The sequence below is a fragment of the Heptranchias perlo genome, unplaced genomic scaffold (genome assembly GCF_035084215.1).
Source record: "Heptranchias perlo isolate sHepPer1 unplaced genomic scaffold, sHepPer1.hap1 HAP1_SCAFFOLD_74, whole genome shotgun sequence".
Classification (NCBI taxonomy): domain Eukaryota; kingdom Metazoa; phylum Chordata; class Chondrichthyes; order Hexanchiformes; family Hexanchidae; genus Heptranchias; species Heptranchias perlo.
In genome coordinates, this window is record NW_027139772.1 from 2,691,427 (window position 1) to 2,711,160 (window position 19,734).

Here is a 19,734-nt window from a genome sequence, read left to right on the forward strand (position 1 = left end):
CGACTCATTCCACCTTTTGGATCTGATCTTTTCAGTACTATAGATGTTGATTTCTGTACAAAGGCAACAAAACTGAGAAATGTTTCCAGTTCCTGTTAATCCATATCCAGCGGTGGAGTGTGATTTTTTTTTTCTTTTGCTATATGTAATGCAGGCTCGGGCTATTCACAAAAGGCAGAATTATTGCTGGAATTTATTCTTTTTATTATTGAACTAATTTACCTATTACATTCAGTGGATATTGCACCATGATCTTTAACTGCTCCCTGAATTTACTCTGAGTCACTCCATAAATAAACGTGTTTGTGCAGCAACTCACGAGCTGAAGCATATTTGCACTTTCTGTGAGAATATATTTGGGGTCATTGAAACCTTGGATTTGATAATTATTTGTAAATCGCTCCTGTATGAACTGTGCAACATACGTCATCCACAACAGGATGAAACAACCCGAGATGGCGAATAGTAAAACGATGGACTTTCTCCGACTCTCCATCTCCGGGTCACTCTGATTCTCTCCATTGCTGTGGGCCCGGAGTCTCCTGCGGGCTCTATTGGCCGCTAGAATGCTTCTGACGGTCAGAGCATTGAGCAGAAGAATCAGAACGAAAGGGGCACACGGGGTTAAAACACGGTCACTCCATTGAAAAGCTGCCCATACAGGAGAAGTAAAACGGATGGCCTTCAGTCTGCAATACCACGGGACATTGTTAATTATGTAGATAGGTTCGTGTATAAAGTACCAGGGAATATTGATGAAGCATCCCAGCGCACAGACCGTTCCTATAACAACAGCCGCCGTTCTCTCGGTGCAGTATTTTGTTTTCAGATTCTGGCAACAAATGGCCACAAATCGATCAAAGGTGAAAGCGACCGTTAACCAGACAGAACTGTCTCTGGCTATATAAATTAATGTAATGCTCAGACTACAGACAGGAGTGATGGACAGGAAACTACCCGGAAAATAAATACCAGGAATCCGGTTTAATATCACAGCCGTGATAATGACCAGCAGATCCGTCACCGCCATGGACACCAGGTACCGAGTGATACATCTGGAGAGACCGCACCTTCCTCGGGACAGGATCACAATCGCCACTAAAATAACTGTAAGGAAGGAGAGAGGGTTGAGATGTTTTAGAATAGACTCCCATCAGAAATATTATGTTGATGGGAATTATACTTTGATAATTGAAGGAAATCAGCCTGATATAGGACAGAGACCGCGGGTGAACGAAAAATAGTTAAAATCATTTGGAAACAACTTGTGTTAAGACAAATAGAAACTTCAAATATAGTCAATCGTATTGATGAATGAAATAAATCAGTAAGTTATACACACCGATTTAAGACAATTGATCAAGAACCTCACAATCAATCAATAACAAATAGAATTAAAATCAAAACAAATTTAAAATGAATCTTACAAAAAATGAAACAAAAATTGTGGAGATTCGTATTGATGTGACCGCCTGACAGATCTCTCAATATATTAGAACGCTTCACGTTGACAGACCCACGGTCAGTCTGGGTCACCCAGGTCCCGGAAACAGCAGGGAGAGCATTACCCAGTTAGTCTGGATCTAGCGGCATTGGTTGAGAAAGAATATTATCCAGAGCACCAGGAAATCTGGCGATAGTTCTTCAATCGTCCAATACAATCCTTAACTTCCATCCCAATCACCTCACTGTGGCATCAGATTAACGTCTCGTGGGAGAACGACCGGGATGGGAGGAGTGAAGGATAAACCGAACGGATGGGAACAGGACCCAGGACGCATGTTCCTGTAAAACGGATTATGAATGAATCCAGTCACGCATTTCATTGTTCTGAATTATTAACAATGCGTTGAGCTATAACTTATCTTCAATAAGTTCATTCCTTAAAAAAACAATCACAGTTCAGTTACTTATTAAAACCATTCACCAATGTATAAATTGTCCAAATCAATTTTGCAGTAATTATGAAGTGGAAGTTGATAACGAACTAATTGTTTATTCAAAGCTGTTAAATATTAAAGCATTTATTAAATTCAGCCACGAGCAGCGTAATTCTGGAATCCAATAAATCTTTGAATGTGAAATTAAATCCAATACGAAAATCAAATTTAATACAAGAAAACCAGCAATTCCATTCAATCTTGCCGACCAAAAATCTAATAACCCGAGTTTTGGCATTTTCAATCCCAACAATCTCAACAGCTTTTGGGAGAGAGAGTTATAGATTTCCAGTAACCTTTTATGAAGAAGTACCTCCTGAATTCACCCCTGAACGGTCTAGCTCTAATTTTAATCTTAAACCCAGTTGTTCTGTATTCCCCACCAGAGAAAACAGTTTCTCTCTATCTATCCTAACAAATCCTTTAATCATCTTAAACACCTCAATTATATCACCCTTTAATATTCTATACTCAAGGAAATACAAACCTAATCTATGAAACCTGTCCTCATGATTTAACCCTTTTAGCCCCGGTATCTTTCTGGTGAATCTGCACTGCACCCCCTCCAAGGCCAATATATCCTTCCTCAGGTGCGGTGCCCAGATCTGAACGGAATGCTCCAGACGGGGTCTAACCAGAGCTCTGTCCAACTCTAACATAACTTCCACCCCTTTGTATTCCAGCTCCCTTGAGATAAAGGCCAACATTCCATTAGCAATGTACGGTCAATAACCAGGTACTGAGACAATCCAGGTAACGAATGTTTTTCACAATGAATAACTTGCTGCAATACTTTACCTGGAACAGCGACAACTGCAAGGACAGTGTAGTAAATGGCATAGACCAGGCCTCTGGGCGGGGAGTGCATTTCCTGTGAGAAGTAGCGATGTCAGTTCCCTATCTCACACGCTTTCTGTTTGACATTCAAAAGATCCCTTCTTATATCTGAAGTTAAACCCCAGAGACACAATTAAACTACATCACCTTTAATATTAGTTACAGTTATTGAACAAACAGATTCAATAACATCACCATTAATGTTAGTTACAGTTATTGAACAAACAGATTTTATTACATCACCATTTTTATTAGTTACAGTCATTGAACAAACAAGTTTACGCAGACAATTTTAGATTAATTTTTGGTGCAGTAGATTGAACAAAAATTGTGTGACAGAATTTTGAAAGGAAACTTTCTGTCCTTTAGGGAAGGGAACCACGGTCTGGCCTATATGTGACTCCAATCCCACATCGACCTGGTGGACTCTTACCTGGCCTCTGATGTGGCTGAACAACCGACTCAATTGTATCAACCCACTGGAAAGGAACAAAAGATTAAACCAGACCGACCATTGGTTTGCGACCGAGGCTTCGAAATCGGCCACAACAAGGGCACACACAACCCAATCGACCCTGCAAAGTCCTTCTCACTAACACCTGGGGACCGGTGTCAAAGCTGGGAGCGCTGTCTCACAGACTAGTTAAGCAACAGACTGATATAGTCACACTCGCAGAATCATATCTATCAGCCTTCTCCATCACCATCTTTTTGTATGTCCTATCCCAAAGCTGAAACAGACCCACTAGATGTGGAGGCACAATGTTGTACAGTCCGGGGGAGTGGCCCTGGGAGTCCACAACCTTGACGCTAGGCCCCATGACGTAGTGTCATTGTATCATAGTAGGTACAGCAGAGTTGGAGGCCATTCGGCCCATCGTGCCTGTGCCGGCACTTTGAAAAAGCTTTCTGATTAGTCCCAATCCCCAGATCTTTCCCCATCGCCCTGTAAATCATTTTCAATCAAGTATTTCTCTAATCCCCTTTTGAAAGAACATGAGAACATGATTAATTGGAGCATGAGTAGGCCATTCGGCCCCTCGATCCTGCTCCAGCATTCAATAAGATCTTGGCTGATCTTCTACCTCAACTCCACTTACCCGCCCTATCGCTATATCCCTTGATTCCCATCATTTCCAACTAGCCATCGATTTCAGCCTTGAACATCGTCAACGACTGAGCATCCACAGCCCTTGCGGTTAGAGAATTCTAAAGATTCACAACCCTCTGAGTGAAGACATTTTTTCCTCATCAGGTTCCTAAATGGCCGACCCCTAATCTTGAGGTTATGACCCCGAGTTCTACCATCTCCAGCCACGGCCAACAGCCTCTCACAATTTACCTTATCAAGCCCTCTTAGAATTTTATACGATTCAATGAGATCACCTCTCATTCTTCTAAACTCCAGAGACTATAGGCAGATTCTACTCAATCTCTCCGCATAGGACAAACCTCTCATTCCAGGAATTAATCTCGTGAGCCTTCGTTGCTCCCCCTCTAAGACAAGTGTATCCTTCCTTAGGTTGGGAGACCAAAACTGTACACGGTACTCCAGGTGTGGGCTCTCCAGAGCCCTATATATTTGCAGCAAGACCTCCTTACTCTTATACTTTAACCCCCTTGCAATAAAGGCTAACATGACATTTGTCTTCCTTTTGTACTCAATGCCGCTATTAATAAATCCCAGGATCCCACATGCTTTTTAACAGCATTCTCAACTTGTCCTGTCACCTTGAAAAATGTGTGTATATGCACCCCAAGGTCTCTCTGTTTCTGCATCCCCTTTAAAATTGTATCATTTAATTTATATTGCCTCCCCTTTTTCTTCCTACCAAAATGTATCACTTCATACCTCTCTGCGTTAAATTGTGTCTGCCCATTTCACCAGCCTGTCTATGTTCTCCTGAAGTCTGTTACTACCCTTCACATTGTGTAAGGGTATGGGAGAGTTCAACTATTCGATTAGCAAGATGGACTTGGGAATTAAGATCAAGAAAATTAGACAATTATAGTTAAGGAGCACGTGAAGAGGGAATTAAATAAGTTAAAAGATAGTGATTGGAAGTTACATTTGGAAGCTAAAGACGACCTGGATCAGATACAGGAGATGCAAATGAAAATAGAACATGGCTTTAAACGCTCATGGTGGGAATCGTTACCGGGTTGTCACCATCAGATATTGGAGTGTTGAATATTGCTTTGCATCTCACCATTTGTATCGTGGCCTCACAGATCCAGTTATTGATCAACATGTTAACCCTTTGCTGCTGGGTAAAAAAGAAGATAATGTCGTTGACCCAACTGTCAGAAGAGCAACTGAAGCCTGTACTGTATATACACAGTCCACCATACCATACACAGTCCACCATACCATACACAGTCCACCATACCATACACAGTCCACCATACCATACACAGTCCACCATACCATACACAGTCCACCTCACTATACACAGTCCACCATACCATACACAGTCCACCATACAACACACAGTCCACCAAACCATACACTGTCCACCTCAAAATACACAGTCCACCTCACTATACACAGTCCACCTCACTATACACAGTCCACCATACCATACACAGTCCACCATACCATACACAGTCCACCATACCATACACAGTCCACCATACCATACACAGTCCACCTCACTATACACAGTCCACCATACCATACACAGTCCACCATACAACACACAGTCCACCAAACCATACACAGTCCACCTCAAAATACACAGTCCACCTCACTATACACAGTCCACCTCACTATACACAGTCCACCATACAATACACAGTCCACCATACCATACACAGTCCACCATACCACACACAGTCCACCATACCACACACAGTCCACCTCACTATACACAGTCCACCATACCATACACAGTCCACCATACAACACACAGTCCACCAAACCATACACAGTCCACCTCAAAATACACAGTCCACCTCACTATACACAGTCCAGCTCACTATACACAGTCCACCATACAATACACAGTCCACCATACCATACACAGTCCACCATACCACACACAGTCCACCATACCACACACAGTCCACCTCACTATACACAGTCCACCATACCATACTCAGTCCACAAAACCATACACAGTCCACCAAACCATACACAGTCCACCATACCATACACAGTCCACCAAACCATACACAGTCCACCTCACTATACACAGTCCACCAAACCATACACAGTCCACCATACCATACACAGTCCACCATACCATACACAGTCCACCATACCATACACAGTCCACCATACCATACACAGTCCACCATACCATACACAGTCCACCATACCATACACAGTCCACCTCACTATACACAGTCCACCATACCATACACAGTCCACCATACAACACACAGTCCACCAAACCATACACAGTCCACCTCAAAATACACAGTCCACCTCACTATACACAGTCCACCTCACTATACACAGTCCACCATACCATACACAGTCCACCATACCATACACAGTCCACCATACCATACACAGTCCACCATACCATACACAGTCCACCTCACTATACACAGTCCACCATACCATACACAGTCCACCATACAACACACAGTCCACCAAACCATACACAGTCCACCTCAAAATACACAGTCCACCTCACTATACACAGTCCACCTCACTATACACAGTCCACCATACAATACACAGTCCACCATACCATACACAGTCCACCATACCACACACAGTCCACCATACCACACACAGTCCACCTCACTATACACAGTCCACCATACCATACACAGTCCACCATACAACACACAGTCCACCAAACCATACACAGTCCACCTCAAAATACACAGTCCACCTCACTATACACAGTCCAGCTCACTATACACAGTCCACCATACAATACACAGTCCACCATACCATACACAGTCCACCATACCACACACAGTCCACCATACCACACACAGTCCACCTCACTATACACAGTCCACCATACCATACTCAGTCCACAAAACCATACACAGTCCACCAAACCATACACAGTCCACCAAACCATACACAGTCCACCTCACTATACACAGTCCACCAAACCATACACAGTCCACCATACCATACACAGTCCACCAAACCATACACAGTCCACCTCACTATACACAGTCCACCAAACCATACACAGTCCACCATACCATACACAGTCCACCATACCATACACAGTCCACCATACCATACACAGTCCACCATACCATACACAGTCCACCATACCATACACAGTCCACCAAACCATACACAGTCCACCATACCATATGCAGTCCACCATACCATACACAGTCCATCATACCATACACAGTCCACCATACCATACACAGTTCACCATACCATACACAGTCCACCATACCATACACAGTCCACCATACCATACACAGTCCACCAAACCATACAAAGTCCACCTCACTATACACAGTCCACCATACTATACACAGTCCACCATACCATACACAGTCCACCATACCATACACAGTCCACCTCACTATACACAGTCCACCATACCATACACAGTCCACCATACCATACACAGTCCACCATACCATACACAGTCCACCTCACTATACACAGTCCACCAAACCATACACAGTCCACCTCACTATACACAGTCCAGCTCACTATACACAGTCCAGCTCACTATACACAGTCCACCATACCATACACAGTCCACCATACCATACACAGTCCACCTCACTATACACAGTCCACCATACCATACACAGTCCACCATACCATACACAGTCCACCATACCATACACAGTCCACCATACCATACACAGTCCACCATACCATACACAGTCCACCTCACTATACACAGTCCACCATACCATACACAGTCCATCTCACTATACACAGTCCACCATACCATAAACAGTCCACCATACCATACACAGTCCACCATACCATACACAGTCCACCATACCATACACAGTCCACCATACCATACACAGTCCACCTCACTATACACTGTCCACCATACCATACACAGTCCACCATACAACACACAGTCCACCAAACCATACACAGTCCACCTCAAAATACACAATCCACCTCACTATACACAGTCCACCTCACTATACACAGTCCACCATACAATACACAGTCCACCATACCATACACAGTCCACCATACCACACACAGTCCACCATACCACACACAGTCCACCTCACTATACACAGTCCACCATACCATGCTCAGTCCACAAAACCATACACAGTCCACCAAACCATACACAGTCCACCAAACCATACACAGTCCACCTCACTATACACAGTCCACCAAACCATACACAGTCCACCATACCATACACAGTCCACCATACCATACACAGTTCACCATACCATACACAGTCCACCATACCATACACAGTCCACCATACCATACACAGTCCACCAAACCATACACAGTCCACCATACCATACACAGTCCACCATACCATACACAGTCCACCATACCATACACAGTCCACCATACCATACACAGTCCACCTCACTATACACAGTCCACCATACCATACACAGTCCACCATAACATACACAGTCCACCTCACTATACACAGTCCACCAAACCATACACAGTCCACCTCACTATACACAGTCCAGCTCACTATACACAGTCCAGCTCACTATACACAGTCCACCATACCATACACAGTCCACCATACCATACACAGTCCACCTCACTATACACAGTCCACCATACCATACACAGTCCACCATACCATACACAGTCCACCATACCATACACAGTCCACCATACCATACACAGTCCACCTCACTATACACAGTCCACCATACCATACACAGTCCTTCTCACTTTACACAGTCCACCATACCATAAACAGTCCACCATACCATACACAGTCCACCATAACATACACAGTCCACCTCACTATACACAGTCCACCATACCATACACAGTCCATCTCACTATACACAGTCCACCATACCATACACAGTCCACCATACCATACACAGTCCACCTCACTATACACAGTCCACCATACCATATACAGTCCATCTCACTATACACAGTCCACCATACCATACACAGTCCACCATACCATACACAGTCCACCATAACATACACAGTCCACCATACCATACACAGTCCACCATTCCATACACAGTCCACCATACCATACACAGTCCACCATACCATACACAGTCCACCATATCATACACAGTCCACCTCACAGTCCAGCTCACTATAAACATTCCATCTCACTACAATAATCCACCATACCATACACAGTCCACCATACCATACACAGTCCACCATACCATACACAGTCCACCATACCATACACAGTCCAGCTCACAATAAACAGTCCATCTCACTACACACAGTCCACCATACCATACACAGTCCACCATACCATACACAGTCCACCATACCATACACAGTCCACCATACCATACACAGTCCACCTCACAGTCCACCTCACTATACACAGTCCAACTCACTATACACAATCCACCTTACTATTCACAGTCCATCTCACAATACACAGTCCACCTCATAATACAGAGTCCATCTCACTACACACAGTCCACCACAACATACACAGTCCACATCACTATACAGAGTCCACCTCACCATACACAGTCTAACTCACTATACACAGTCCACTACACGATACACAGTCCACCTCACTATACACAATCAAGCTCACTATACACAATCCACCACACAACACACAACCCACCTCACCATACACAGTCCACCTTAATATACAAAGCCCACCTCACCACACACAGTCCACCACACCATACACAGTCCACCTCACTATACAAGGTTCAACTTCCAATGCACAGTTCAGCTCACGATACACAGTCCACCTCACTATACACAATCCACATCACAATAAACAGTCCGCCTCAAAATACACATTCAACCACACCATACAAGTCCACCAACACTATACACTGTCCAACTCACTATACACAGTCCATTTCACTATACACAGTCCACCTCGCTATAAAAGTCCACCTCACTATACACATGCCACCTCACCATGCACATTCCGCCACACTATAAACATTCCACCTCATTATACACAGTCCCCCTCATTATACACAGTCCACCTCAACATGCACAGTCCACCTCACCATACACAGTCGACCTCATCATACACAGTCCACCTCACGATAAACAGACCACCACACTATACACAGTACACCACACCATACACAGTCAAGCTCAATATACACAGTCAACCTCACTATAAACAGTCCACGACATGATACACAGTCCACCACACCATACACAGTCCACCGCAGTATACACAGTCTAGCTCACAACAAACAGTCCATCTCACTATTACATAGTTCACCTCACAATACACATTCCAGCTCACTATACACAGTCCACCACATGATACAGATTCCACCACACCATACACAGTCCACCTCACAATAAACAGTCAAGCTCACTATACGCAGTCCACCTCACCACACAGTCCACCACAACATACACAGTCCACCTCACTATACACAGTCCTCCACACCATACACAGTCCACCAAACCATACACAGTACACTTCAACATACACAGTCCACCTCACTACACAAAGTTCACATCCTAATACATATTTCAGCTCACGATACACAGTCCACCTCATTATACACAGTCCACTCTCACAATACAAAGGCCACCTCACTATACACAGTACACCTCATTATACACAGTCCACCTCACTATACGCAGTCTAGCTTACCATAAACATTCCACCTCATTATACACAGTCCACCATGCCATACACAGTCCACCTCACTATACACAGTCCAGCTCACCATAAACAGTCGAGCTCACTACAAACAGTCCACCACACCAGACACTGTCCAGCACAACATACAGTCCACCTCACTGTACATAGTCCAGCACAACATACACAGTCCACCTAAACATACACAGTCCATCTCACCTTACACAGTCTACCACAAGTTACCCAGTCGACATCACATTACACAGCCCACCTCACCATACACAGACAACCTCTGCATAAACAGTCTAACTCACTCTACACTGTCCACCTCACCATACACAGTCCATCTCACCATACACAGTCCATCTCACCATACACAGTCCACCTCATCATACACAGTCCACCTCACCATACAAGTCCACCTCAATATACACACAGCACCTCATATACACAGTCCACCTCCCCATACACGGCCCACCTCAACATACACAGTCCATCTCACCATACACAGTCCACCTCTCCATACACATTCCACCTCACCTTAAACAGTCCACCTCACCATACACAGTCCATCTCACCATACACAGTCCATCTCACCATACACAGTCCACCTCACCATACACAGTCCACCTCACCTTACACAGTCCACCTCACCTTAAACAGTCCACCTCACCATACACAGTCCACCTCACCATACACAGTCCATCTCACCTTACACAGTCCATCTCACCATACACTGTCCACCTCACCACACACTGTCCACCTCACCTTACACAGTCCACCTCACCTTACACAGTCCACCTCACCACACACTGTCCACCTCACCTTACACAGTCCACCTCACCATACACAGTCCACCTCACCTTACACACTCCACCTCACCTTACCCAGTCGACATCACATGACACACTCCACCTCACCATGCACAGTCCATCTCAATATGCACAATGCACCTCACCATACACAGTCCACCTCACTCTACAATGTCGAACACACTATACACAGTCCAGCTCAACATACACAGTCCAGCTCACGATGCAGAGTCTACCTTACTATATACAGTCCACCTCACTCTACAAAGTCCAACTCAGTATACACAGTCCAGCTCATCATAAACAGTCCACCTCACCATACACAGTCCACCTCTCCATACACAGCCCACCTCGCTGTACACTGTCCAGCTCTCCATACACAGTCCATCTAGCTGTACACAGTCCAGCTCTTCATACACAGTCCACTTCGCCAAACTCAGCCTAGCTCACCATACACAGCCCACCTTGCCATTCACAGTCCACCTCACCATAAACAGTCCAGCTCACTATACACAGTCCATCTCATCTTACAAAGTCCACCTCACCGTACACAGTCCACCTTACCTTAAACAGTCCACCTCAATATACACAGTCCATCTCATCTTACACAGTCCACCTCACCTTACCCAGTCCACATCACATGACACACTCCACCTCACCATACACAGTCCATCTCAATATGCACAATGCACCTCAACATACACAGTCCACCACACTCTACAAAGTCCAACTCACTATACACAGTCCAGCTCACCATACACAGTCCAGCTCACGATGCAGTCTACCTTACTATATACAGTCCACCTCACTCTACAAAGTCCAACACAGTATACACAGTCCAGCTCAACATACACAGTCCAGCTCACTATGTAGAGTCTACCTTACTATACACAGTCCACCTCACCATACAAAGTCCGGCTCGTCATACACAGTCCAACTTACTATACACAGTCCAGCTCACATACACATTCCACCTCATCATACACATTCCACCTCACCATACACAGTCCACCTCACCATAAACAGTCCAGCTCACATACACAGTCCACCTCATCATACACAGTCCACCTCACCATAAACAGTCCACCTCACCATAAACAGTCCACCTCACCATAAACAGTCCAGCTCACCATACACAGTCCACCTCATCATACACATTCCACCTCACCATACACAGTCCACCTCACCATAAACAGTCCACCTCGCCATACACAGTCCACCTCACCTTACACAGTCCACCTCACCTTACACATTCCACCTCACCATACACAGTCCACCTCACCATAAACAGTCCACCTCACCATGCACAGTCCACCTCACCTTACACAGTCCACCTCACCTTACACAGTCCACCTCACCATACACTGTCCACCTCACCGTACACACTCCACCTCACCTTACACAGTCCACCTCACCTTACACAGTCCACCTCACCTTACACAGTCCACCTCACCATACACTGTCCACCTCACCTTACACAGTCCATCTCACCGTACACTGTCCACCTCACCATACACAGTCCATCTCACCGTACACTGTCCACCTCACCTTACACAGTCCACCTCACCGTACACTGTCCATCTCACCGTACACACTCCACCTCACCATACACAGTCCATCTCAATATGCACAATGCACCTCAACATACACAGTCCACCTCACTCTACAAAGTCCAACTCACTATACACAGTCCAGCTCACCATACACAGTCCAGCTCACCATACACAGTCCAGCTCATGATGCAGAGTCTACCTTACTATATACAGTCTATCTCACTCTACAAAGTCCAACACAGTATACACAGTCCAGCTCACCAGACACAGTCCAGCTCACGATGCAGTCTACCTTACTATATACAGTCCACCTCACTCTACAAAGTCCAACACAGTATACACAGTCCAGCTCACCATACACAGTCCAGCTCACTATGTAGAGTCTACCTTACTATACACAGTCCACCTCACCATACAAAGTCCGGCTCGTCATACACAGTCCAACTTACTATACACAGTCCAGCTCACCATACACAGTCCAGCTCACTATACACAGTCCACCTCACCATACGCAGTCCACCTCATCTTACACATTCCACCTCACCTTACACAGTCCACCTCACCGTACACAGTCCACCTCACCATACACAGTCCACCTCACCTTACCAGTCCACATCACATGACACACTCCACCTCACCTTACCCAGTCCACATCACATGACACACTCCACCTCACCATACACAGTCCATCTCAATATGCACAATGCACCTCAACATACACAGTCCACCTCACTCTACAAAGTCCAACTCACTGTACAAAGTCCAACTCACTATACACAGTCCAGCTCACGATGCAGAGTCTACCTTACTATATACAGTCCACCTCACTCTACAAAGTCCAACACAGTATACACAGTCCAGCTCACCATACACAGTCCAGCTCACGATGCAGAGTCTACCTTACTATATAGAGTCCACCTCACTCGACAAAGTCCAACACATTATACACAGTCCAGCTCACCATAAACAGTCCAGCTCACTATGTAGAGTCTACCTTACTATAAACAGTCCACCTCACCAGACAAAGTCCGGCTCGTCATACACATTCCAAGTTACTATACACAGTCCAGCTCACTATACACAGTCCACCTCAACATTCACATTCCACCACACCATAAACACACCACCTCACCATACACTGTCCACCTCACCTTATACAGTCCACCTCACCATACACTGTCCACCTCACCATACACAGTCCACCTCACCATACACTGTCCACCTCACCTTACACAGTCCACCTCACCATACACTGTCCACCTCACCATACACTGTCCACCTCACCATACACTGTCCACCTCACCATACACTGTCCACCTCACCATACACAGTCCACCTCACCATACACTGTCCACCTCACCATACACTGTCCACCTCACCATACACTGTCCACCTCACCATACACAGTCCACCTCACCATACACTGTCCACCTCACCATACACAGTCCACCTCACCATAAACTGTCCACCTCACCATACACTGTCCACCTCACCATACACTGTCCACCTCACCATACACTGTCCACCTCACCATACACAGTCCACCTCACCATAAACTGTCCACCTCACCATACACAGTCCACCTCACCATACACTGTCCACCTCACCATACACTGTCCACCTCACCATACACTGTCCACCTTACCATACACTGTCCACCTCACCATACACTGTCCACCTCACCATACACAGTCCACCTCACCATAAACTGTCCACCTTACCATACACTGTCCACCTCACCATACACTGTCCACCTCACCATAAACTGTCCACCTCACCATACACTGTCCACCTCACCATACACTGTCCACCTCACCATACACAGTCCACCTCACCATACACTGTCCACCTCACCATACACTGTCCACCTCACCATACACTGTCCACCTCACCATACACTGTCCACCTTACCATACACTGTCCACCTCACCATACACTGTCCACCTCACCATACACAGTCCACCTCACCATACACTGTCCACCTTACCATACACTGTCCACCTCACCATACACTGTCCACCTCACCATACACTGTCCACCTTACCATACACTGTCCACCTCACCATACACTGTCCACCTCACCATACACTGTCCACCTCACCATACACTGTCCACCTCACCATACACAGTCCACCTCACCATACACTGTCCACCTCACCATACACTGTCCACCTCACCATACACTGTCCACCTCACCATACACAGTCCACCTCACCATACACTGTCCACCTCACCATACACTGTCCACCTCACCATACACTGTCCACCTCACCATACACAGTCCACCTCACCATACACTGTCCACCTCACCATACACTGTCCACCTCACCATACACTGTCCACCTCACCATACACTGTCCACCTCACCATACACAGTCCACCTCACCATACACTGTCCACCTCACCATACACTGTCCACCTCACCATACACTGTCCACCTCACCATACACAGTCCACCTCACCATACACTGTCCACCTCACCATAAACTGTCCACCTCACCATACACAGTCCACCTCACCATAAACTGTCCACCTCACCATACACTGTCCACCTCACCATAAACTGTCCACCTCACCATAAACTGTCCACCTCACCATAAACTGTCCACCTCACCATAAACTGTCCACCTCACCATAAACTGTCCACCTCACCATACACAGTCCACCTCACCATACACTGTCCACCTCACCATACACAGTCCACCTCACCATACACTGTCCACCTCACCATAAACTGTCCACCTCACCATAAACTGTCCACCTCACCATACACTGTCCACCTCACCATACACAGTCCACCTCACCATACACAGTCCACCTCACCATAAACTTTCCACCTCACCATACACTGTCCACCTCACCATACACAGTCCACCTCACCATACACTGTCCACCTCACCATACACTGTCCACCTCACCATACACTGTCCACCTCATCAGTCCACCACGCGGTACACATTCTACCTCACCTTAATGATCCACATCAACATACACAATATACCTCAACATACACAGTTCAACTCACCATAAACAGTCCACCTCCCTATAAACTGTCCATCTCACTATACACAGTCTGCCTCATCATACACAGTCCACCTCACCATACACAGTCCAGCTCACCCTAAACATTCCACCTCGCCATACACAGTCCACCTCGACATACACAGTCCAGCTTGTCATACACAGTCCAACTCGCCAAACAGTCCAGCTCACCATACACAGCCCATTTTGCTATATAAGTCCACTTCGCCATATACAGTCCACCTCACCTCGACAACATCCTGGCTGTCGTGCTGAAGACTTGAGCTCCAGAATTAGCCACGGCTGAAGCCAAACTGTTCCAGTACAGCTACAACACTGGCATCTACCCGACAATGTGGAAAATTGCCCAGGTATGTCCTGTCCACAAAAAGCAGGACAAATCCAATCCGGCCAATTACCGCCCCATCAGTCCACTCTCAATCATCAGCAAAGTGATGGAAGGTGTCGTCGACAGTGCTATCAAGCGGCACTTACTCACCAATAACCTGCTCACCGATGCTCAGTTTGGGTTCCGCCAGGACCACACGGCTCCAGACCTCATGACAGCCTTGGTCCATACATGGACAAAAGAAGTAAATTCCAGAGGTGAGGTGAGAGTGACTGCCCTTGACATCAAGGCAGCATTTGACCGAGTGTGGCAGCAAGGAGCCCGAGTAAAATTGATGTCAATGGGAATTAGGGGGAAAACTCTCCAGTGGCTGGAGTCATACCTAGCACAAAGGAAGATGGTAGTGGTTGTTGGAGGCCAATCATCTCAGCCCCAGGGCATTGCTGCAGGAGTTCCTCAGGGCAGTGTCCTAGGCCCAACCATCTTCAGCTGCTTCATCAATGACCTTCCCTCCATCATAAGGTCAGAAATGGTGATGTTCGCTGATGATTGCACAGTGTTCAGTTCCATTCGCAACCCCTCAGATAATGAAGCAGTCCGAGCCCACATGCAGCAAGACCTGGACAACATCCAATCTTCGGCTGATAAGTGGCAAGTAACATTCGTGCCGGACAAGTGCCAGGTAATGACCATCTCCAACAAGAGAGAGTCTAACCACCTCCCCTTGACATTCAACGGCATTACCATCGCCGAATCCCCCACCATCAACATCCTGGGGGTCACCATTGACCAGAAATTTAACTGGACCAGCCATATAAATACTGTGGCTACAAGAGCAGGTCAGAGGCTGGGTATTCTGCAGCGAGTGACTCACCTCCTGACTCCCCAAATCCTTTCCACCATCTACAAGGCACAAGTCAGGAGTGTGATGGAATACTCTCCACTTGCCTGGATGAGTGCAGCTCCAACAACACTCAAGAAGCTCGACACCATCCAAGACAAAGCAGCCCGCTTGATTGGCAGTCCATCCACCACCCTAAACATTCACTCCCTTCACCACCGGCGCACTGTGGCTGCAGTGTGGACCATCCACAGGATGCACTGCAGCAACTCGCCAAGGCTTCTTCGACAGCACCTCCCAAACCCGCGACCTCTACCACCTCGAAGGACAAGAGCAGCAGGTATATGGGAACAACACCATCTGCACGTTCTCCTCCAAGTCACACACCATCCTGACTTGGAAATATATTGGCCGTTCCTTCATTGTCGCTGGGTCAAAATCCTGGAACTCCCTTCCAAACAGCACTGTGGGAGAACCGTCACCACACGGACTGCAGCGGTTCAAGAAGGCGGCTCACCACCACCTTCTGAAGGGCAATTAGGGATGGGCAATAAATGCCGGCCTCACCAGCGACGCCCGCATCCCATGAACGAATTAAAATTCCACCTCACCATACACAGTTTACATCATAATACACACTCTAACTCACCATACACAGTCCACCTCAACATACACCGTCCGTCTCACCAGACACTGTCCACCTCACCATACACAGTCCACCTCACCATAAACTGTCCACCTCACCATACACAGTCCACCTCAACATACACCGTCCGTCTCACCAGACACTGTCCACCTCACCATACACTGTCCACCTCACCATACACAGTCCACCTCACCATACACTGTCCACCTCACCATACACAGTCCACCTCACCATACACAGTCCACCTCACCATACACAGTCCATCTCAATTTACACAATGCCCCTCACCATACACAGTCTTGCTCACTCTACAAAGTCCAACTCACCATACACAGTTCACCTCACCATAAACAGTCCATCTCATGATGCACAATGCACCTCGCCATACACCATCCAGCTCACTATGCAGTTCACCTCACTATACACAGTCAACCTGGCTATACACAGCCCAACTCACTCTACATCGTCCACTTCACCATACTCAATCCACCTCACCTTACAGTCCAACTCGCCATACACAATCTATCTCGCCATGCACAGTGCAGCTCACCATACACAGTCCAGCTCACTATGCAGTCCACCTCACTAAACACAGACAACCTGACTATACACAGTCCACCTCACTATACACAGTCCACCTCGCCATATACAGTCAAGTTCTACATAAACAATTCGCTTCAACATACACAGCCCACCTCGCCATACACAGTCAAGTCCGACATACACAATCCGCTTCAACTTACACATTCCAACTCAACATAAACAGTCCACCTCACCATACACAGTCCACCTCGCCATACACAGTTTACCTCGCCATACACAGTCCACCTCGCCATACACAGTTTACCTCAACATACACAGTCCATCTCACCTTACACGGTCCACCTCAAATTACTCATTCGACATCACATTACACAATCCACCTCACTATACACAGTCACCTCTGTATAAACAGTCAAACTCAGTGGACACCGTCCACCTCACCATACACGGTCAACCTCCCCATACACTGTCCACCTCACCATACACAGTCCACCTCACCATACACAGTCCTTCTCACCATACACAGTCCACCCCTCCATACACAGTCCATATCTCCATACACAGTTCTCTTGGCTGTACACAGGCAAGCTCTTCATACACATTCCACCTCATCAAACTCAGTCTAGCTCATCATACACAGCCCACCTTGCCATACAAGTCCACCTCACAATTCACAGTCTATCTCGCCATACACAGTCCATCTCACCTTACACAGTCCACCTCACATTGCCCAGTCCACCACACCATACACACTCCACCTCACCATACACAGTCCAGCTCACTATGAAGAGTCTAACTTACTATGCACAGTCCACCTCACCATACACAGTCTGGCTCATCATACACAGTCCAGCTCAAAATGCAGAGTCTACCTAACTATTGACAGTCCACCTGACTATACACAGTCCACCTCACCTTAAACAGCCCACCGCACCATACACAGTCCACTTCGCCATAAACTGTGCAGCTCACCTTACACAGTCCACGTCACCATACACAGTCCACGTCACCATACACAGTCCACGTCACCATACACAGTCCACCTCGCCATACAAATTCAGTCTCACCATACACAATCCGCTTCATCCTGAATCACAATGTCTCCACCTTCAATAACCAGTTCTTTACCCAAACACACGGAACAGCCAATGGGACTAAATTCGCACCCCAATGCGCCAACATTTTCAAGCACAAGTTCGAGCAGGACTTCTTCACTGCACAAGACCTCCAACAAACACTATACACCAGATACATCGACGACATTTTCTTTCTATGGACCCACGGTGAGGAATCACTGAAGAGACTACACGATAACATCAACAAGTTCCATCCCACCATCAAACTCACCATGGACTACTCCTCAGAATCAGTTTCTTTCTTGGAAACACAAATCTCCATCAAAGACGGGCACTTCAGCACCTCACTCTACCGCAAGCCCACGGACAACCTCACG

General features: G+C 46.6%; 1 protein-coding gene across 1 annotated transcript; it reads right to left on the reverse strand.

Moving 5' to 3' along the window:
* Nucleotides 1-205: 205 nt before the first annotated feature.
* On the reverse strand, nt 206-2,808 carry LOC137319137 (probable G-protein coupled receptor 139). Its single transcript, XM_067981482.1, has 2 exons — nt 2,739-2,808; nt 206-1,107 (listed from the first exon to the last, which is right to left on the reverse strand). The coding sequence occupies exons 1-2, from the start codon at nt 2,806-2,808 to the stop codon at nt 206-208; spliced, it is 972 nt and encodes a 323-aa protein (XP_067837583.1).
* Nucleotides 2,809-19,734: the final 16,926 nt, after the last annotated feature.

Coding starts and splice junctions, on each gene's coding strand:
- LOC137319137 (XM_067981482.1), bottom strand. CDS start 2,808: ATGCACTCCCCGCCCAGAGGCCTGGTCTATGCCATTTACTACACTGTC. Junction 1,108..2,738: donor TGCAGTTGTCGCTGTTCCAG/GTAAAGTATTGC, acceptor CCTTCCTTACAG/TTATTTTAGTGGCGATTGTG.